This window comes from Ambystoma mexicanum, chromosome 9 (genome assembly GCF_040938575.1).
Source record: "Ambystoma mexicanum isolate Mex_15411 chromosome 9, UKY_AmexF1_1, whole genome shotgun sequence".
NCBI lineage: Eukaryota > Metazoa > Chordata > Amphibia > Caudata > Ambystomatidae > Ambystoma > Ambystoma mexicanum.
Window position 1 is genome coordinate 1,181,736,041 of NC_090931.1, and position 24,076 is coordinate 1,181,760,116.

The following is a 24,076-nucleotide window of genomic DNA, read 5'->3' on the forward strand; positions in this document are numbered from 1 at the left end:
ACCAGAAGGAGGTTTCGAATCTCAGATGAGGTGGTAAGCATTGAAATATTTACAGCAATCCAAAGGCAAAACAGTCAAACAAGTCCACAGCGCTTAGCAGTGTAATTGAATGATGAACTAGGCTGCAGGTTGCTGGTTTTATAGGGTATATTATATATCCCCCACAGTGGTATAATACTATAAGAATAGTCCAGTAACACAGCCCCAATTGTTTGAATTCAAATATGCTTCAGATGCATTTTGATTTATTTTGAAGATGGTTCAGCCTGACACATGTTTCGAGCATAAACGTGCTCTTCATCCGAAGCTTTGTTTAGTTTAGTTTAGTTTAGTTTAGTTTATTATTTGATAATGCGCTCAAAACCCTGGGGTAGCCGGGCGCAGCGGTAACAAGAATACTTAAGCTTAGATACATACAGTGAATGCATTACATGTTATTACAGTATTTACAGTACAAATATACGAGTTGTCAGTACATCACTTCCACTAGTTTAAGTACAGGTTTCAAGGTAGTACAGGTTTCAAAAGGTATTTACATACATAAATCCAGTGTCTAGTACAGGGGGGCAGTTTGGTGGTTGTCGGTGGTCCAGAGCCAACTTTTCACTTTGGATCTGAATCTAGCATAGGGCTGATCATCTCTTAGAGCAGAAGGGAGTGCGTTCCAGGCACGGGCAGCTCTAACAGGGAAGCTCACACCGCCCGATTTTGTTTTGTGAGTCTGAATCTGAGGGTTTCTAGCAGAAGATGGTTGGAGGTTCTGGTGTGGTGACTAGAGGATTTTCTGGTCAGTCTGGCCGAGATATATGCCGGCGCGGTATTGTTCAGTCCTTTGTAGGTGATAGAAAGCGTCTTGAGGTGAATTCTGTCACTTATTTTTAGCCAGTGGTGCTCTTTCCTGATATTTGATATATGATCTCTTCTGGGTATCCAACGCTGCTCTAAGAGCATTGTTCTGTAATATTTGCATTTTATTTATGATGGTTTTATTAGCACCTGCATATAGGGCATTGCAATAATCTAATTTAGACATTATTAAGGCGTTGGCTAGAGTGATGCAGTTAGTTTTGGAGAGGTAGCGTCTACAGGCCCTGATTAATTTGCAGGTGTAAGCTGTAGATGAGGCCAGGGAGTTGACTTGTTTTTTGAGAGATAGAGTGAAATCAAGGTAGAAACCTAGTGTTTTTACCTCAGTAACCACCTTGATTAAATTACCATCTATATTAAAGGCTGTGTAGCTGGGGCTGAGTTTTTTTGTAAATGCAGACGATCTTTTCAAATCACAGTGAAAGCCAGACAGATTAAATAACCTGCTGGAAACCCAGTTGAGTATGCAAACCCCTTTTTTGGTTTTACCTGTAACCATAACGTCCCGGTAACAATGTTTTTCCATTGAATTTCATAGGTTCTTATTAGGGCAAACCAACCATCACCTCCCCTTGACTAAGTTTTTTCATTGAATTTCATAGGTTTTTATTAGTGCAACTTGACCATAACATCCCTTTAACAAAGATTTTTTACGTGAATTTCATAGGTTTTTACCAGTGCATGCTATTTTGTCTGGGGATGCTTGTGGTCATGTGCAGAAGGGATGTGACTAAGCAGTTTGGGCTGGACTATCCCTTTTGGAGTGGGACCAGGTCTGATTTGCATATGGTCTTCTGTAATGGCTTGGCAGGCGAAGAACAATGGTCTGGGGGGTTGCCCAGAGCAATGCTAGAGGTTAAAATGTATTCTAAACCTTCCAGCCATCACATCTTTTGTTTTGCTATTTTCCTACAACTTACTATTATAGTAGTTACCCAATAAGCAATATTTGTGTCCAATTTACAAAGTTTCACGTTAAAACTCTGCCATTTCCCACCTTATAGCATCATTTTTAACACGTCTATACACTTTTTGCAACTTTATGAAATAATTTTGCATCCATAGATGTCCGGGAACATCTGACTTCATCACAGACCTTCTGGACAGTGCCACGTAACCATACGCTTGTGCGCGGCATGGTGACGTGTTCGCAAAGGTGTCTGCACATCGTGATCAGATCCATGCTTCAAAGACAGTTTGGAACTGCATTTTCTGCTGATCTAGGAACTTTCAACTTCAAAATTTCCCTTGCACACCTCCTACACCTTTTCGTACTCATTATCCATTACCAATCTAGTACACAGTACATACTTGGAAGAATTTGATCAACACTGCCATTTATCTTAAAAATGGCATCAGTTATTGCCATCCCTCCTCGCCAAGAGCCACCACCAGCTGGAGGACCTTCCCAACAAAAAAAGTGCAGTAGTTTCAAAGACAATGAAGAGGACCAAGAAGATGAGATAGAGGAAGTGCCTACTTCTAGCACCAAGATCGAATCATGGATGTGCCGGTTATTTGCTACTGTTGGTAGTGTACCAAAGGCTAAAGCTACCAAAGTAAAATACACTGAGTGCAATTTTGCACTCAGTTGCAGGCTACCTGGACAGTACTCCTGCGGGACCACCTCCATGTACTGCCACACCAAATCCAATGACCGCAATGTTCTCAGAAAGGTTGTTCCTTTCTGAGCAAGTAGTAAGCTGTCTTCCTCCACCTCGTCTTCCTCAACAAATACTGTAACCACACAGCCTGATGTCTGCAAGCTTTGGTGCATTATAAATAAACAAATAAATAAATAAATACAGAAATAAATAAATAAGCAGGGCTACGGACCATTATCGTCCATTGCAGCCCCTGCAATGGGGGATAAAGGCCATTAGCACCCCTGGTTCCCAAAGCAGGAACCCGGGCTGCTAAAACATAGATTTGTCTTCCTATAGCGGGACGCCTGTGGCGTCCTGCTGTAAGAAGGAATGATTATCCTTCCTCTGTAGGAAGGAAAATCCTTTTCCAAGACAGCCAACATGGAAAGAGAATGCGGGGCTCCATACACAGCCCCTCTTCCCTTGTCATGGAAGCCTGCAAAACTCTATGAACATATTACCACAAGCACTTTTTTTCCCTTTCAAACCTATCCTACCTTTGAATAACTTTACCACATAGCCGGTCCCAGGTAGACATGGCCACTTTAACACCATTTTTCGTCCCTAGCGGTCATGGCCAGTAGCCAGATTGTCCGTGTCATGGCCACAGTCACCAAAGGTATATAACTATTTTGTGTACCTACATTATGACAGTTGTCAAAAAATAAAACATGGGCACATTTGCAAAACCATGCTTTAATGTCCTTGCCAATGCTACTCACGAGTTTGCTCGAAATCCACCCATGTTTTATTTTTTAAAAAGTGTCAAAATGTATGTACATACAATAGTCATACAACTTAGCCCCCACTTGACAAAATACATTTAGTCATTACACAAACATTGAAGGTTGGGTATATAATCTTTCTCAAAACTTGTGTCCACATTGGTCAAATAGCAACAAAGCTATAAGCCATCTAAAAAGGTTGAGAACCCCTCTAATTTCGCCCCTCTTGAGAAAATCCCGCCAAACTTTAGAAAACCATTTATATCTAGATCCAAAATCGTTTTGCCAAATGTTGTGCAGATTTGTCAAATGACACCACCTTTATGTGCATTTACAATATTTTGGGACCCCTCCTCTAATTTTGCCCCCTCTTGACAGAATCCCACAAGACTTTGCAAAACCATTCAGAATTAGGTCTAGAATAAAATTACATAATGACATGCATTTTCATTGAGTGGCGCAAAACTTATAAGCCATCCAAAAACTGCCTTTCCCCAACCCTGTAATGCAGAAATAGGTACAGATGTCCTAGGACATCTGAAGTGTCCACGAACACCACAGGACTGCCCCAGGACATCTGGAGTGTTCGCGGACTGTCAGTGGGTGAAACAACCTGTTTTTTGGCAATTTATGGCCATATCCCATCCCATCCTCATCCCCCCCCCCACCTCCCCTGAGATTGTTTGTTGAGTTTGTCAAGTGCAATGTTGCTTTTTTTAATATGTTTTCACTGCGCTGTATGCAAAGTCAGCGAATCTAAGACGACGGGCTTTTCAGGGAAACCAACATATTTCTCACCACCCAATCGCCGGCCGCGTCCCGATGTCCACGGACCACGCAAAAGTTTGTGAATTTTCAGGCTAATCAGAGGCCAGTCTGCAAACGAACAGGGAAGTGAGTCTGCAGACAGGACATAGATATTACTATGTTTTTTGCCTTACATTTTGGTCATTTTTTAAAAAATGACTGGACGTATTTATACCCAATTAACAAAAGCACGCTTTCGGGACAAAGCCGCCACTCCTGCCACATATTTGGTGAAAATCCATCCAGCGGTTTGGGCTGTAGGCATGAGCAAAGTTTTTTCCCATTATGTCTATGGGAAAAAAGAAATGTTGGGACCCCCCTATAACTTTGACCCCCTTGACAAAACATCACCAAACTTTGCAAAGAAATTCAGAGTGGGCCATATACTGTTTTTTGCAAAGTTTGGTGTGGATATGTCTAGGGGGAGCAAAGTTATAAGCCACCCAAAAAGTGCTCTTCCTATGGGTTTAGGAACTTAACCATAACCACATGGCCGCTACTGCAGGCCATGTAATATATCTTATGGCTAGAGTATGTCTTCTGTAGCAAACACACCCAAATATATTTGAAAAATGTTTTAATATTCATCACTTCTCATTCATTCACAATTCTAAAAAGTTGTGTACCAATGTTACAAAATGTGTTTTTTTTTTTTAAATTGGAAACGAATGGTGAATTCATGATATTGTAATGAATTAAAAATAAATGCTGTTTACATCTTAAGGGCTCCACTTGTTTTCAACTTTATTAATTAATATTTGTAATCTGTTTCCGAACTGCTTTTTTTCTTTTTATGTTTATTTCAGATATTTGTCATCATTACTGCGTAAATTCAGAGTCCTGCAAGATTTCAGATGATGGGAACGCAGTATGTGTTTGTCCTCTGAGATATGAGGGATTGAAATGTGAAGTGGACAAGTGCACAAGATGCAATGGTGGAATCTGCATTATCAACACAGTCACTAATGCAATAGCCTGCAAGTAAGTGGAGAATTCCATTGTAACAAAAACAAAATGCTATTTCCGGTGATGTTCAGTTTTTAAGCTCTTAGTGGGCAATCAGAACATTTTGAAAGTACCTGTTTCTTGCCTAAATATGGCCTTTTGCTCTACTTCTTGGGGCCATTTGAATTTCATTTCCATTTGTCAGCACAGAGAAAGAAAGGGTCAGGTGCAACAAAGCGGAAAGCTGAGTAGACTTTCAGCATTTGATATATCAGGTAAGTATTGCATACTTTTGGCGAAGGAGGAGTTGTACAGATTTATCTAAAGTAAACCATTTTGCCTCTCTCCTTCCCCCTCACAAATCTCTCATTTGTGTACTCTCCTTTGAAAAGACCACAATGGGAAACATGCAAATACACATGTGGGATGTTCGGGGGTCCTGGGGGGTTTAAACGAAGAGGGTGAGGCTAAGAAAGGTGAAAAGAGTGACAAAAGAACACACATAAAGAAGGTAGGTACATAACTAAAAAGCCCTGCGAGATGCCAGCGTTTCTACACGGATGGCCTGATAAATGCCCACCAGTATTATGTTGTCTTCCTGTAATGGCAGATCAGCATTCAGGTGCATAGACCATGGCTCTGCTAGGAGAGGATTTCAAGTAGAGATTTGAAATATAATACAACTATGTGCATGAGATTGCTGCTTGTCAGATTCAGATGTGTCCATGTTCATTACCGTTATCCAGAACGTTTTCCACAAGCGGGTCCTGTTTTGTCAATATGGATACAACTGAGAGAAAAAGACCTAGATTGGGGAATTTTGAAAATATCGGCTGGTAAACATTATACCAGCAGTAGAAATAATTTGCTAATTCATTATTTCAATTTAAATAATTATTTGGGTATTATATGTCAAATGCAAACAAGCTTAGTAAAGAAACATCTTCTCTAATTTCACAATGGAGAATAAGATCCTTTTATGTTCACAAAAAATAGAGAGATGGTAATATTCTGTTTTTTATGGACAATACAATACTGTCTAACACCTAACAGCAACTACTATGACAGGGTTGGAAACACTATTGAAGAGGGGTTCGGGATCCTGCCACACCCTCTTCTTACTAAATTCATGACAAGAAAGAAGGCAACGAAACACTGCTATCATCCATTCTATTTCAGACAAATTCCCAACTGACCCATGATTGACAAATACATTTGAGAGGTACCCCCTCAGCCAGCCATACAGACCAGGTGCAGTACTGATCTATCCCTGTGTGGGTGAAGAGCCTCAGGCCATGGTCAGAGAGACCTATATGGACAACCTGAATCCATGTTGCTGATGTCGTTAGAGATACCATGACATTAAAGCGTTAGACATGAAGCCCATGCAGCATCACCACTTCGGGACATAAACACACACTCGAATACATGAAGAACACGAGCGCAGAGTTCTGTAGTTAGAAGACAGATACATACATGCTGTCATTGCTTTTATTATTTTTGCCATTAGCTGTTCCCACTGTATAAGGCCGCCTTCGTCAAGGTCAATTTAGAGATGATGCAATGCATGCATGGAAGCAAACTCGAAATGCACATTGTTCAAAGCACATTGAACTGTGCAGGCTCCACGCACCTGCAGTCTATCAGTCCTGCAACATAATGGTTGTCTTTTGAAGTTCGCAAAATTGTAGAGTCTGTTCTGAATCAGTGGGCTCACCAGCCCGTCCACATCACAAAGTGGCTGCAGACAAAATAATAAATTAGAAATATTTCTGTGAACAGGAGCAACCCGTCAAGATCTCCATTACTGTTCTGGATATAGCTTTGTGTGTGATCCGAGTGGCAAACTGCGATACAATTGGGATTTAGTCCTGGAGGGATTACAGACATGATAACTACTACCACACTCATCAGCTTAAAGAAGAAATAGAAGGGGCAGAGATTCTGCACTCCACCTTTTGGACCTTTCTTGACATTAGCCACCGCCGACCACAACGTTTTGCTTACAAGATTGAGATCCAATGCTGGATTGCCTGGTATCCTTAATAATGGGTAGATTGCAATCTGTTCAGATCAGTCACTCTAAGTCTGAGTAAAAACAAATAAAAGTGGGGTGCCACATAAGTCTTCTCTGGCACCTTTATTATTTAACTTGGTTATACATTCATTAGCTAAAATGATCAGACAGGCTGGATTCCTGTTAAGGTGTAATGCTGATGACACTCACATTCTGCTCAAACTACCAGAATATAGAAAACATGGGGCCTCATTATGAGTTTGGCTGCATTGCAGAGGTAAACCTTGCAACAACATCACAAAACTCCTTTACTGTTACCACCACTTTGTTCCGTGGAATTACTATGGGATTACAAGTGGTGGTAATTCCCCATTGTTGGAGTCCATAGGATTCCATGGAGATTGTTTGTGGATTCACCGCCAGCGGAATTACTGCACTGATTTTTGGAGATAAAATGGAAAATGTACAACCAGCAACAAGCTGGAGGTGAATTCTCTACTTTTTCGTCTGAACATTGTCAGATTCACCACGCTGTAATTCTGCCTGCCGTAAATCTGCCAGAAATGGTAGTTTGCTGGTGCAGGAAAAGTGGCATTAATGGAATTACCATCACTTTTTCCACATGCCAAACCTGTAGTGAGGCACACAGGATTTACTTTTAAAGACAAGCTATCTGCAGCTTAGACTGGGATGGATGCAAACTTCCTAAAAATTATTTCCTACAAAACTGAATTCAATTTTCTGGCACTTTTATCATTCAACATTTTTGATTCCATTTATCGTAGTAGCTAATCGGATTGATATCATGGACACATTTCTGTCTGAGGGATCACAAATACCTCAGGTCGTTTAGCAGGTTTCTTTCAACCTAGTGAACTGAAACATATGTACATATGTTTCTCTTTCTCTCTTTTGTCCATAAGGTGCTACTTTTGTTCTATAATAATAGTCCTTATTTAGGGCTGTCAGGGTAACAGCTCTCCAGATTACAACATAAGCAGAATGCTGTTTTAAACTTTGAACACATTTCTACTGGCCCTGTGTTGTTGTACTGACTGCCAGTTTGGATTGGAATTTGTTCGTGTTTAAAGCCAAATCTGTGTTACAAACTGTTATCTACATTCTCATTCATTGTTTAACTATCTGGATAATTGCTCATATTGAGAAGTCAGGCTAAATTGGTGGTCCCAAATATCAACAGAGACAGCTTTGGTGGTAGGGTATTTATGTTTATGCAAAACTCTAGAACTCTTTGCCTCTTGCCTTGAAACTATAGGATCATCTCATAAAATGTAATTTTTGAATTCACCCATTGAGTGTCTTGATTCTGAAAATATGTTCATTATATCTTCCTATAGTGTCATGATGCCATATGGTGAAGTGAGGAACAATGTTCCCTCTAAGCTGTGCGCATTTGTGGTTGCCCAGCTTACTTCTGTGTCTCGCTCAGAAGAAGGTTAACAGCGCACACAGACAGTTCCCATCTTCTCCTGAAGTAAAAAGGCACAAGCCACAGCAGTTAGCTGCATTTGCATTCTCTCCTAATAAAACTAAATTATATGAACTAGGCTTGATATTTTGGTCTTGCCTATTTACATTACACTACTATAAATGCGTAAAAGCTCTAAAATAGAATGTACCCTCAGGAGGTCAAAACGGATATGAAAAAGTGGCTCCATGAACAGAAGATCTAACTCAGATATGCCCACCTGCATCAATGAAATAACCTTCCATCCTCACCCATGACTCCTATACTTGACTCTAACACACGTGTACTTTCTACCTATTGTAACGGCTGTCCCAGTCCATATTTAGATATTACTGGACAACCTTCCCTCTGCCTATGTTGGCTCTGTGAAAGGTTACCAGATGTGTACCTACATCGACATGTTTTATGTTTTTTGCAATATGAAAAACATGTAAGCACCAGGATTTGTGTTACTCATGGTGCCTTAGTAAAAGCATCATCCACACGACATAACCCAACTTTGAGCTCAAACAACAGATACTAACTATTATGTAAGCATGCTACTTGGATGTGTAACCTCACCCATGGTTCTTATGTGTACTTTTGCCACACAAATGCTTTGGAATGGTACCCGTGCAAGTTAATGTATTATTAAAATCTAATATTAATTTGCCATCTAGGGATTTTGAGTAAGCAAATGTGAAACTGAAAGTCTCCTACTGCAAACATTAGCCTATAAGTGGAGAACAACATTGCAATATCATTTACCTGGCCTGTAAGGGCCAATGGGCAAGGACTATGCCTGGAATTACGTATACATTGTATTAGAGCAACAGATATTCAGACAGCTAGAATACATTTTGCACAATCTGCATCCTTTCCAATTTTTTCAGAGATCCCTTTGGCATGGACCTTAACAAATTATATGGAAACTCTCTGCTATTAAAAAAAATTGTTTCACTGAGCACTATAATCCTACCCAATAATATTATGCTGGGGTATGTTGCTAACAATCTTGTCTGCACTACAAAATAATTGCATACATGCAGATTCATGTATTTTTCTTAAACTGCCCATGCAATCACTGGAAGGCTTTAAACATGTTTTGCTTGCAAAGTATTGTGGTTATGCAAATATTGAATCAGTGTTTTACTGCTGCAATCCGTCACTTTTTACAGAGCACTTCCTACTAGTATTGTAGGTTAGCACAGGAGCTGTAAAGGGCCTGGGGGATGGACCCAAGAGAACACTCCATGGGGGTGAAGAACACATTTGTAACTTTCAAAAAAGTCAGATGTTTCAGCAGCACAGCACAGTGAAGGAAATGTGTTGTTTGTTTGCTGAAGGATAGGTAACTCTAGGAAACTGTTGGATATTTTGTGTAATTTTGGGGTCTGTCTGTATTTTCTTACCGCCAAAAGAAGAGTGGTAGTTTGGTAATAACTTATCCTTGCATTTAGATTGGGTTTAGCCTCATATCGTTCTAGTGACCATACCTTGTTATATTATGTTGGCGAATCTAGTCATTTGCACTACTGGTGGTAGATCATTTAGTGGTGAGAATAATTTTCCTTCCCTGCATTATAACCCCATCATACACAAACCTTCCTTACTATTATAATACTCCTAGTGATCTATAGAGAGCCTTGGGCCTACATCCAGGGACACCAAACACTTTACATAGAGTGCCCCTACAGCCTGTGGCCAGTATCACAGGTTTATCTACACCAGTGATCTATGCCCATATACATTGCTGGCTCATGAACCTCCAGCAATATATATATGTATATATATATATATATATATATATATATATATATATATATATATATATATATATATATATATATATATATATATATTAGAATTCCCCAAACAACATGCAAAGGGGAACACACACACACACACTTATTTTATAACAGCTTATTCTGTTTGTTATTCTATCTACATGGGTAAAATGACAAATGTACTACCTAAACACAATTAATCTTCTACACAACCTCTGCTTTTATATTGTTTGTATTATAAACAGGGGCAATTCAAAATAAACATTTTACCATGTACATTGCATTGTTATCTGTAACGAAAACAAGAAAATAAACATTGCAGAGACAGAGCAAAATTCACTTCATAACATTATAACATGACAAATTAAATGCAGGGGATTTCTTTTGGCTACTCTGCCTAAATGACATTTTTAGATGGCTATTGCTCATTTGTACGAAAGCACACAGTGACCTCACTTAACTGTCTGCTTACCGAAGATGTGTAGCTCTCTCCCACACGACCTTCCGTCTTAGAAGAACAGGACCAGTCAGCGTGAATTGCCTCTGTAATCTTGGTGCCTGAGATGCACAGTGAAACTTCCAAGCCATTGCTAGTGACACCAAGATCATCTGTCTTCCAAGCCCAGCAAACATGAACTATCTCTCCCTCTGACAGTCTTCCCCCAGCAGAGCTCTGCACCTTCCCATTTTACCTACGTAATAAATCTGCAGACACTTTGCTCCATTCAAGTTCAAAGGCAGCATCACCCTTCACTTTTGTACAATAGGCTCCTTACCCAGGAAGCAACTGTATCTAATATCATTCCCTGGTATGGAGGCTCTCTGCTTGCTGCAAACACAGAAAAAGAAGGAAGAAAAACAAAAAAACTCCAGTGCACGTTTGAAAAACGAATTTCAGAATATGTATTTTCACCTCATTTTACACACAGAGATTACATTATAATGTTAATGAGTTAGCACTAGTGATTAGTAATTGTTAATGAATTCAGTCAGTTATTTAAATAATGTAGTCTCCTATGCACGAGGTATTCCAAAGAAGAGAAAAAAAGAATTGGTGGACTTTTAAACTTTGCAGCTTCACATAGATTTTTTTTATTTTTTTTTACTATATTATAAATTCTGTACCTTGCCTGCCTCCAGCCACATACTCACATGTTATACTGGCAATATAAAACTGGCTATATGTGGGTGCCACAATATTGCTGGCATAAAATGCCATCATATTCAGTGAAGCGCTACACACTCCAAGGCGCTACAAATATTATAAAGCGCTATATATATTACTACAAAACTGCACCTTCTGTTTCTTTCAATGCTGATTAGCTAAGGGTTTTTCAATATAATTATGTGTTCTGTGTTTAGTGCCCTTAGCATCCCCCATGCATTTTGTTTAACTGATAACAGTGAATTGCAAAAGAGGGGTCTCTAGTTACAGACAATGGAACTGAAACTTTTCTACCTCTGAGAATGCTACTCTTAACATAACAGACAAATGCATGTGCTTTTCTGCCACAGGTTCCATGAAAAACCTCAGTAAGGGTCTTGTTGATTTTTTATCTAGGCTTAGTGAGGAAGGGATGGCAAAACTATAGGCCTGTCCTTTCACTTCCTATCTCAGGGTTGCAAGTAGGGCTATGATGAGATCTTACTCCCTACATGAAATCAAATGATTTTTCAGGATTTAAATAATTTGCTTTGACGTAAGGGATACTTTATGTATTTGTATTTATTTTATTTATAAAGTGCAGCCAGGCCCTGGGGCATACGGGTGCATAAGTTAGATCTGGTTACAGTTACAATTGAAAGCAGTCAATATGGGTTACGTTACATTGCAGAAACAGGTGGGTACAAACTTAGTCAAGCAAATGCACTTATACATAGTCTCGTATAAGTACATTAATTACAAAATGTGCCAGTGACAGTCAATCATGGTAGGATCAGGCGGTTAGGATGTCATAGCGCCCATGTTGAGAAGCCAACACTTCGTGTTGTGTTTAAATAGGTTCAATGAAGGTTCTGCACGCAAAGGCGCAGGGATTGTGTTCCATAATTTAGAGGCTTGTACGGGGAAGCTAGCACCACCCGAGTTATGAAGTTTAAATCTCGGTATGGACATAGTGTTAGCTTGTGCTGCTCTAAGTGGTCTTGAAGAAGTGTGAGGTGTAAGTTGGTTGGTGAGGTAGGCTGGTGCAAGGTTGGCCCTGGCTTTATGTGTAAGGGCCAGAGTTTTAAGGGATATTCTGTGCTTGACTGGGAGCCAACGTAGTTTGCGTCTGGTCTCCGAGATGTGCATCTTTTTTGGGATGTTGAGGGCAGCCCTGATGGCAATTATTTTGAATTACTTGCAGTTTATTGATATTTTTATAGCTAGTGCCAAAGTAAAGGGCATTACAATAGTCTATCTTGGATAGGACTAATGCTCTAGCAAGAGTAATGCAATTGGGTGAGGAGATGAACGGTCTACATGCAGTGATCATCTTACAGGTGTAAGCGGCTGATGATGCTACTGCGTTAGTTTGTTTGGAAAGGGATAATGTGGCATCGATGTAGACACCAAGTGTTTTGGTGTTATTTGACACGGGGATGAGATTGCCGTCTATGGTGAAGGATTTAAATGCGGGATTGAGATTTTTGAGTTTGGCGTGAGTGCCAAGGATGATCAACTCGGTTTTTTCGTCATTGAGACAATGTCCATGATGTGCCATCCATGCTCGAATTACTGAGTAGATTTCATTCAGGGTTTTGCTGTCTGTTTCATAGTACCCCGAGATAGGAATGAGTATCTGGGTGTCGTCCGCGTAATTGGTATACGTGACACCCAGATAGTCAAGGATATCAAAGAGGGGCTTTGTGAATACATTATAGAGTGTCAGGGACACGCAAGAGCCTTGCGGTACTCCACAGGGTACTGGTGAGGGTTCAGCTAAATCAGTGGGAGAGAAGACCCTCATGGTTCTATTCGCCAAGAAGGAGCTGATCCAAGCCGTGGCAGTGTCTGAGAAGTGTGCTGCGGTTTTCAAATGGTGACAGAGTGTTTGATGGTTGACCAAGTCAAAAGCTGCTGACAGGTCAAGCAATAAGAGGAGTGCAAGTTTGCCATTGTCTTTCAGGATTTGGATCTGGGTAGTGAGATCTATTAGTGCAGTTTCCGTACCATGTCTTGGTCGGAAACCTGACTGCCTAAGTCCAAGGAGATTGTTTGATTCTAAGTAGGCCTGTATTTGTAAATAGGCAGCTCTTACTAGTATTTTTTAATAAGAAAGGTACAGTTGCTATCGGTCTATAGTTAGATGGGTTGACTGGATCGAGAGTAGGTTTTTTAAGGAGTGGGATGACCAGGCATCACCTTGGCACTTTGAAGGTTTAAGTTTCCTGATAATGTTTTCAACTTCCCAGATTGGTAGGGGTGAGAAGCTGAAAGGTTTACAGGTTGACTTAAAAGTAGGTGATTTGTTAGGTAATTGTTTGTAGTCCGGGTCAGCTAGTAGCAGAGATTTTTTTGCCTTGATTTTAGATTGTAGGCAAGCTATTTTGTCTAATAGAGCCTTCTGAATATTGCTACACCATAGTGCATCTGTAACACATTTGTCTATGGGGACAGTGGGGGATTCTAGTTCTTTCAAAATCTTAAAAAGTTCCTTTGTGTTGGATTCCGCTTGTGTAATCCTTTTGTTATATGTGTCTTTTTTAGCAAGAAAGATGGCTTGTTTGTATCTAAAGGAGGCTAGGGTTAGCTCAGTCTTATTGGATGCTGTGGGGTGTTTTTTCCAATGTGCCTCTGCGGTTCTCTTAGTTTTGCGTAATTCTCTTAACTGCGGCGTAAACCAAGAGTTAAGGTGACGCTGTGGTTTGGGTTTCCGCAATTTTAGGGGGGCAATGGTGTTCAATGCTTTGAGTATAGCCTGGTTGTAGATATCCACTAAGACTGTGGGGTCAGCCTCTGAGTCGATATTTTTCAGGATGGGGAGTAGTATGGGTAAAAGTTTGTCAGGTGTAATAGCTTTCTTATTTCTCGTGCTAGTGGCTGGGGCGATGATAGGCGCCAGGTGGGGTGTGTTGGCTTTGATAGAGAAGGTTATTTTGTGATGATCCGACCAAATGCATGGGTCATTGGATAGGAGGTCACTAGAGCAATTGAGGTGAGTGAGCCAGTCCAGTGTTCTGCTTTTGATATGGGTAGGCTCGTGAATAATGTGCGTGTGGCCCAAGTCCGATAAGGTGTTGGCTAGGTCATGGGCGTTAGTGTTCTTAAGGTCGTTAAATCCAAGATTAAAGTCCCCAAATAAGATAGTTTGGGAGTTGGGTTTGGTATCTGTGGTTATGAGTCATGCAATCTCCTCTATAAAGGAGGAGATGGGACCTGGTGGTCGGTAAATAAGGTGCATAGTAGCCGTGTGGTTAGGTGATAGGGGTAGCTTAATAGATAAGGATTCAGCAGAGGGGATTTGAGCGTTCTCGATGACTTTAATGTCAAGAGTATTTCTGAATATGATGGCGAGTCCACCTCCCTTCGTTTGAGTGGTGTTTCTGTCTCATCTAATAATAGCATAATCATTAGGTATAGCAAGGGCCAGAGATGGACCGGAGGCAGCATTAAGCCAAGTTTCCGTGACTGCAAGGAGATCGAGCTTTTCGTGAGATATAAAGTCAGCGATGTCGAGAGCATGGGCAGGAAGAGACCTAGCATTCACCAAGGCTGCTTTAATGAGTTTGTCTTTTTGGGGGGATTTTTCCAGTGGTATAGGTAGGCCGTGCAAATGGGTATGGGCTGACTTGACTGAGTCAGTGGTTGAATTGGCACGGTTGTGGTGAGTATGCGGATGTTTCATGCTGTGGGCTCTTAATTTAAGGTTTCTGGTTAAGATGCTCGGGTGGAAGGAGCGTGGAAAGGTAGGTAGGCTAGTTCTAGAGTTCAATCTAATGTTTCTAATAGAAATGCTAGGGTGGTGGGAGCATAGGAGGGTCGGTAGGCTAGTTCTAGAATTCAATCTCGAGTTTCTAATAGCAGTAGTACAAGGTTGGTTAGGAGCTGGTCTAGTAGCAAAGTGGCGGATCCAGAGTTCTGGATCATCCAGATACGGGTTAGCAGGTGTCATGGTGCTAGGCCACGAAGTGAGGGTGGTGGTTATCATGTGTGTGCAGGTGTAAGTGTCTTGATTAGGATATGGATTAGGTTGACTAGTCCAACGTCTGGTGTAGATGTACAGTAGGTGGATGAGAGTAGATAGGCACCAATACATGATGTGGGTAGTGTTGCTAGGAAGCAGAGGTTGCAAGTGTGGTCTAATAGCGACCATAGGTGACCAAGGCGCAACACAAATCAAACAAATGTGGTCTGTAGGTGACCAGATGGCGTAATATAATCAGGTGTGGCCAGTAGGTGACCGTAAGGCACAACACAGATCAGTCCGGTGTAGTCTGTGGAACATCAGGCATGATACAATCAAGTGTGGTCTGAAGGCTACCATAAGGCGCAACATACATCAATCAAATGTGGTCTATTAGTGACCCTAAGGCACAACACGAGTCAATCAAATATTGGTCTATTAATGACCATAAGGCACAACACAAGTCAATCAAGTATTGGTCTATTAATGACCATAAGGCACAACACAAGTCAATCAAGTATTGGTCTATTAATGACCGTAAGGCATAACACATCAAATATCCAATATCATCAAATATAAAATATCAAATATTGGTCTATTAATGACCATAAGGCACAACACAAGTCAATCAAGTATTGGTCTATTAATGACCATAAGGCATAACACATCAAATATCCAATATCATCAAATATAGAATATCAAATATTGGTCTATTAATGACCATAAGGCACAACACCGGGCCATCGAGGACACATGTGCAGGCAGCATGTAGCAACAGTATTATGCAGCACCTAGATTTGAGACGGCACAGTAGGCTGGAATGCAACACCTATGTTTAGCAATACATTGGGCTAAAGCACAAAGCAGAGCCGCACCTAGATTTGGCAGTACCGTAGGTTAAAATGCAACACCTATATTGGTAATATAGTAGGCTGAAAACACCAAGTAGGGCAGCACCTAGATTTAGCAGTACAGTAAACTAAATGCAGTGCCTGTATTTTGCAGTATAGTAGACTGGAAACACAAAGTAGGCAGCACCTGGATTTACAGTCTCACCGTTGCAACAATAGGCTAAGGGTGTGGGTGTATCTTTGGCTAAAATCTTCTTGGTAGGCAATTATGCGGTGCCTGGAATCAGGTAACCAAGAGCGACTGGGGATGGCAGGACTCAGGTCAGGGTAGCTCCAATGGACTGACGTGCCGCGGGGCCACGGGAGGTATTGACAATAGTTTTTATGAGAGAGAGGTGTTGCAGTAGTAGGCAGCAGTTTTAAACAGGACGTGGAAATGCTGTGCAGCGGATCGAGTCAGCAGAGGTCAGGTATGTTTATGTGGGAAGCTGATAGGTTGAGGTCTCTACGGCATATTTGACTGCGGGACCCAAGTTACCTATGCTGGCATGTGTTGGAGGTCCAGGGGGCCTGGCAGACGGCAGAGTCGGCAGGTAACAGGCAGAGAACAGGCTCCAGCCTTGTTCCCTAGGGCCTTGGTGTGAGAGGGCCGGCTTCGCCAGCCGGCGGCCAATGGCTGTAGTGGTAGTTGCAGCAGCCAATCAGCAGGGCCACGGCTACTACTGGGAGCCTGGTGGTAAACACCTCGAAACAGACCTGAAGACGGCGGCCATCTTAGAAGGGCGCCTCGTGTTGAGTAGCTCAGTGATAATGTGGACACACGAACGTGCTCTTTCAGGTGCGGGGCAAGTAGAAGGATGAAAAGGGGGTTCTGTATCTGGAGTGTGCTTCTGGGGCAATTAGGTGAAAACACACAAGTTTTCCGAAGTTGAACAAAGGAGGCAGGACGTAGCGCAATAAAGGCGGCGCTTACCGTGGATACTTTCCTGAGGCGACCCGCTGCTCCTGCAGTGTCGGGGCCTCGAGGAAGGAGCTCCGGCTCATCAGCTGGATTCGGCAGATGCACACAGGCAGAGAACAGGCTCCAGCCTTGTTCCTGAGGGCCTTGGTGTGAGAGGGCCGGCTTTGCCAGCCGGCGGCCAATGGCTTTAGTGGTAGTTGCAGCAGCCAATCAGCAGGGCCATGGCTCTTACTGGGAGCCTGGTGGTAAACACCTCGAAACAGGGCTGAAGACGGCGGCCATCTTAGAAGGGCACCTTGTGTCGAGTAGCTCAGTGATAATGTGGGCACACGAACGTGCTCTTTCAGGTGCGGGGCAAGTAGAAGGATGAAAAGGGGGTTCTGGATCCTGGAGTGTGCTTCTGGGGCAATTAGGTGAAAACACACAAGTTTTCCGAAGTTGAACAAAGAAGGCAGGACGTAGCGCAATAAAGGCGGCGCTTACCATGGATACTTTCCTGAGGCGACCCGCTGCTCCTGCAGTGTCTGGGCCTCGAGGAAGGAGCTCCGGCTCATCAGCTGGATTCGGCAGATGGGTCGGATGCCTATCAAAATATGTTTGTTCCCCTAATAATTCCTCTTCAAATTAGGCAGTAATATTAGTAGCGTTCTGTCCTATGCCACGTCTCTGCTGGCCACTGCTTCAACATTATCAATGGAGCTTTGTGGGTTTAAGAAGGGTGATATATGAATATGTTCATTGTTTACCATTTTTGTTGGGCACAGTTTCCTGTTTTAGGGAGTACAAAGGGGTGGCGGTATGCCTCTTAGCTGCAAGACTGGTTTTGAGGAAGTGTTGTCATAGTTCTGTACATAGGACAATGCAGTGTGGATGGTACGTAGTGGCACAGGAATTCTTATCATAGTCTGTGGTGCAGTTATTCTGATGCAATGTTCATCGCCAGGCCTTTGAATTACTTCATTATAGTGGAGATTCTTTTTAGTTGGCATTATTCCATCTGCAATTATTGTATCCTGTCTGAATTATTTGCCAGCTACAAAAGTAAATATGAGTGATGTGTGTTGCTTGTAATATAGAGATTTTTTTTCTCCAAGGGAATAAAACACTTAATGCAGGGGTCAAAATGTCAAGTTGCAAGCTACTAGCCAGCCATAAAAACTAACTTGCCACCTTAAATCTACACATACACACATCACACCATTTCTTACACACCAAGAGTCAAATAGAAGTAGACAGGACTAGTGGCGATTGCACATTTTGCACCCTGCTTAATGCATTGTCTCATAACCAGTACCTTTACTAGGAACTGTGGTGGTAGATCCTTAAGTCTTAGACTGGTTGACTCTTTATAATCACATATACAATACATCATGTTTTAGTCTATCTTTGGAAAAATCGATGCAAATTACACAGTTTACACTGATTTGTAAAGAGCTTCAAACAGAAAGGAGAAACAGCCTTACAAACACTTTTGGATTGATATCTCACTAACTATGTATACTCACAAAGTTTCTTACCTCATTTGTCTGTTGTACACATGGAAAATAATGAAAGCACAAAGGCCAGCCATTTCCTCAAGTAGAGAAAAGAAATTAGAAGGAACATTGGTGAGGACTTTATAATAATCAACCGCATAGTATAAAATAACAATATATAACCTTGAAGTAAATAATGGATACCTTGTGACCAGGCCGGTACACTGGTCTTGTCAATTTGGGATAATAAACCCTATCAACTAACTGAACAGGTAGGGAATACATAGCCAACCCTAACTCTAAAGATGATGGAGTTGAGATGGGCCCAGTTCCTTCCCTGCCCTTGTGCCAGCATTTATATTTGCAGTTCAAACTTGTCTCACACCATACCCCTAAGTTAAAATGCTTGCCAGTGTCTTTATTTTCCTACTAGGACCACCCTACTGAAAGAGTTTGGCCCTCCAGTGCCAACAGATAGCCACATTGAGAAATCAGAGATCTGCATTAGCCAAAAAGAGAACAATACTCCAGCATCCAGGATTAACAGTTGTCAAAAGATGATTGTAGAGAGCTGACATAGTGAGAGTAAGAGAGCATGGGATGCACTGCAAGCTCCATGTGAATGCAAAACATACCACACATCACTCTAGAATGTCAGTGTCTCAAAAACACACATCAGAAACTCCCTTAGACCAACAGGGGTACACTCCTATGCCAGAACTGAATTTACCTTGGCAAGGCCAATACCTAAGCCATCTAACACAAACTGGGACAATTAGCACCACCGGCTGCTGTGGCTATTCTGCAGTGGGTCCGGCAGAGAAAGTAGGTGGGGTTCTTTGTCAACTGTGCGGATTTGGCATGAAGTAGGGGCAACAAATTGTGTAAGCAATATTTGAAGAAGGTGAGATTGATTAGTGAGTGCAACTAATACACTAATGTGAATGTGTGTAATAGTGTGCCAAGTCTGGTCAGGTGGGTTTGTGAAGGGTTCTGTGTAGTGGTTGATACTTGTTGAAAGAAGGGTGTTAGGGTAGTATAGCAATGGTTCTTTATCTCATCTAACCGTTGCCTTGCTTCTCCCCAGGGGCCAGTTTAGAGGTAGGAAAATGCTTATTACCAGCCTTAAGCTCCATCCCCTTGTGATACATGGACCGGTTGTACTTTGGTAATGGTGGTCCCATCAAAATACAGTTAATGTCTAAGTCAGCATCAGGAATGAATGGAGCATTTGACATGTTAATTTAATATGAGGATCGGTCCACGGTCTGTCTGAAGGTTAAAGATTAAATCAAGTAGTGCATCTGAAGTGTCATCTAGATATATGAACTGCTCTACAGTCCTTCTCAAAGTAGATCACTGTCCGAGTCTAAATCATAACAGGTGTGGGGTAACAGGTGGTATTCAATTCAGTCATGCACACACAGATAGACTGAACAGAGAGAGTGGACCTTCCAACTCCCGCACAGTGCCAATTGGGCAAGAATGGCTCTGGTAGGCAGCCTGGCAGGGTTCCACATACGTTTGAGAATGTTCACAAATGTTCCCAAATGAGAATGTTCCCAAATGTTCCATGACAGGGTTACATTATTCACCCTATTGTACTGCATTTTGACTCAAATACTAATCTTGAATACAGCTCAGCAGTCATGTGATCATTTAAATGTCCTTCCTTGTTGAGTTTGGTAATGTAGGGCATATTCATAGTACCATGGTCTCTTATGTATGGACAATAGTAAGCCGCCATTCCCTTGACAGACCCCAATGTGGGACATCAGCCATCATCTCAACTTACTCTGGGTTTGGTCTCATGCCTTTGTTTATAAATTACTGTCCGTAAAATTAATTTCATTTTCTTTAAACATGACGTTGTTTTCGTTCGGCAACCTGCCATCCAACAACACTCTGCCTTCCGAATTACCTCTTGAGAAGGACTCACCATGATCAATGCGAGAGAATTCATACTCAGTCTGCAAGTAATGGTTTAAAACCTGGAGTGCTTTCTCACTCAGACCAAGGTTAGACCAAGGAGGTTGAGAAGAATAGTGTCATTGAAATCATATGATGCTGGCTGGATTCCATCAAGAAATGTTAGGAGGGGATGGCACCTTTCTTTAATGTAATGGAACTAGAGCAAAGTGCCAGGACAACATTACACCATTTTGTGATGTAAGGATGTTAAACAAGGGGGATTGTGTTTGCTGAATGTGTACTCCAAGCCTCTCGCAATGTTGGTAACATGTTATTCTGAGGTGGTGTGGAGGGTAAATGGAGGCTGTTCTTGTCTTGACACTTCAGTTTTAATGTGAATCCTATCATTCCTAGCAAATACGAACATTATTTGTCTAATTAATATCATTTCAGCCCTAAGAAATATCAGCACACAATTTGCCAAACAAGATGTCTGTCCTGGATCAACAAAACTGGACAATTTCATGCACATCTGTGTAATGGTTCAAACGTAATTAAGAGTAAAAAAAAGTGTGTTTTTCACTTTTGCAATGATTTTCACATCCACAGTACAAACTGCTGGACATATTTGCATAAAAACGTTTGGCACAAAGCATTCAAATGAAATCCTTTGTTGGTTTGGTGTAAATTCATAGAATAGTTTTCTTTTGTTTTTTTATTTGGCAGAGAGCAGGATGCCTCTGTTCCCAAAATGTTAGTTATATCTCCCACAATTCATTGCTGGACCCAAGTCTTTTAATTTCTGAAAAGTCTCTATTATGCATAGATTTGTTTTTTGGAAATGGCCCTAAAACAATATAAGCATTGTTAATAGGATTATTTTAATGCTGCTGAGCATGTCGGCAGGCTAAGAGAGGATGATTTTTGAAGATTTGCAGCCTGGGGATAGTGCTTATTTTCAAGCGTTTTCCCAAGACCTCAACCTGAATTTCGATTTGTTGCAAGTGGCAAAAGAAAAGAGTTTATATTTTTTCATATATAATATATTGAGAGTTGGCAATCACAGGAAGATGAGGATTTTAGAATTATCTAGAAAGCAGTCCCTGTTTTATCATAAAAAAAAAAAAAATACTTAGAGGAATTGCTTGATCAAATGGCCTAAAATGTGTGATATGAGGGTGTTGGGGCTATTATTGCTTGGCGTTGTTTGATTGGCTGCTAAACGCTTTTATTTGGTTCAAGGCATTACTTGAAAAGTGTGCAACAGAAGATCAAGTGGTGCCATGGATGGCATTTTCAATTGCCCTTTTATTGATTGGACACTCTTTTCACATGTCTCAACAGCACAGATCTCAATGTTCTCATCACATCAGCAGTAATGGCCCTTCCATTACTTCACCTTCATCTTCCTTGGCCCAGTACCCCAAAATTAAACCCTAGAATTGTCTGCATCCCAGTGCCCAATTAGTAATCCTCCCTTTACATCACCTCCCTCTTCCTTGTCCCAAAATCCCAATAGTAATCCATGTTTTTCCCTACATTCCTGTTCCTTATCCCAGTACACTAACAGTAATTCATGCCATTACCCCCATATCCCACTTACTCATCCTGAAAGCCCAATAGTAATCCATGGAATTACCACCACATTTCCCTTCCTTGTTCCTGTACCCAAATAGTAATACATGACATTACCCACACATCCCACTTCTTCATCCCAGTACCCCAATAGTAATTAATGTACTGATCTGCACATCACTTGTTCCCATTTATTTTTATGTATGTATATATTTATTGTTTGCTTGTTAGGCGCTTATAAAATAATAATATACTGTTTCAGGGAGGGAGAGAGAAAGGAAAATACATTACAGCATTCCAACACAATATTTAAGAGCAGAGGGGGAAGAGGGAAGGGGATGAACCTACTCTACCTTGTGTATATTCAGAACGTGACAGTGCAAAAAGGAAGAGGGAAGAGGGGGTAAGGGCTGGAGAGTCTGAGCCCGTGGGTGAGCTATGGACAAAGTGCTTTGAATGTAGAGTTCTACATGGCCTGGGCCATGGGAGGTGCAACCGCGAGTCTCCTGAGCGAAGGGTGTGCAGACGCAAAGTGCTGTGTAATACATGAGCAGGGAAGAATTGGTGCGGGAGGTCAAGGCCCTGAGGATGAATAAGGACCAAGGACACTGATTCAGCAACTGTGGGATTAGCAGAGGAGGGAGGGTGGGAAGGATGAGTAAAAGAGAAAGGTCTTAAGGAGCTTCCAGAATTTAAGAAGATCCTGCTCAAGGCACAGGAGGAGGGGGAGGCTATTCCAAAGGAGGGAGCCCACTGAGGAAAGTGAGTGGCCTCCTGCCCTCTGTTTAGCAAAATGCTTTACACACAATGAGCTGGTGCCAGAGAGGCAAAGTGGTCTAGAGGGAGAGAATTCAGAGATATACAGTTGAAGATAGTGTGGTATCGGGCTCAGACAGCCTTGAGGAGGATGCAGAGGGATATGAATTTATTCCATGCAGCAACCAAGAGCCAGTGAAGACTTTTTAGTGCAAGAGATATGTGGTCCCTGGGCTTAAGGCCAAGTATACGTCTTGCTGCCCTGTATGACAGTTCCCATTACCCCACCTAACTCTTCCTCGGCACAGTCCCCATGACCCTGCCTCACTCTTTCTCATAACAGTACCCCACTAACCCCAGGTCACTCTTCCTTGTCAATGCAACCACCACCTCACTCTTCTTTGGTACTGTCCCTGACCACTTTAGCTCACTCTTCCTCATCACAGCCCCCAGCTACCATCACTCTTCCTCTCCACATTACCCTTCTACCCCACCTCAGCCTTCCTTGTCACAGTCCCCCACTACTCCTATGTCCCTCTTCTTCATCACAGTAGCCCACCGCCACTAACACACTCTTGGTCATCCCAGTACCCCACATCCCTCTTCTTTGTCACAGTCCCCCACAGTCACAACCTCACTCTTCCTCATCACAATTCTCCACTGCTAACACCTTACTCTTCCTCATCACAGTCCCCACTAAACCACCTCACTCTTCCTCATTAAATTCCCCCACCTCTTGCACTTGCCATTTGCTTGCCGCACTACTTGTTGTTTTTGATCCCTTGTATGGCACTCTCCCATCCTCCCCTTCCCCTGGAATCTTTCCCCTCCCCTGTCCCCTGTACCTGCACGATCGCAATGTCACTAGGCCTAGTAAGATCGTTGTCTTTTTCCTCCCTCTCTTCCCCCTCCCCTTCCTCGTCACGCCTTGAAACACGTGTGTATATGCGCGTGATACATACCATATCATATCATATCTCTACCATATCAACATTCCACTACGACAGCTCACTCTTCCATATCACAGTCCCACACTGCCCAACTGAACTCTTCCTCATCACATACACCAAATGCCCCACCACTCTTCTTTATCAAAGTCCCATACTACCCCAACCTCCCTGTTCCTTGTCACAGTCCCCAACTATTCCGACCTCACTCTTCCTCATCATAATACTAC

The 24,076-nt window shown here is 41.9% G+C and overlaps 1 protein-coding gene across 3 annotated transcripts in view; it reads left to right on the forward strand.

Moving 5' to 3' along the window:
• Positions 1-24,076, forward strand: part of LRP1B (LDL receptor related protein 1B) — a 4,835,697-nt gene that overhangs the window by 4,675,162 nt on the left and 136,459 nt on the right. For all 3 annotated transcript variants that reach the window (XM_069616528.1, XM_069616527.1, XM_069616526.1), the window contains exon 85: positions 4,852-5,026. In XM_069616528.1, coding sequence (XP_069472629.1) covers positions 4,852-5,026 — 175 coding nt within the window. The remainder of the gene's footprint in view (positions 1-4,851; positions 5,027-24,076) is intronic.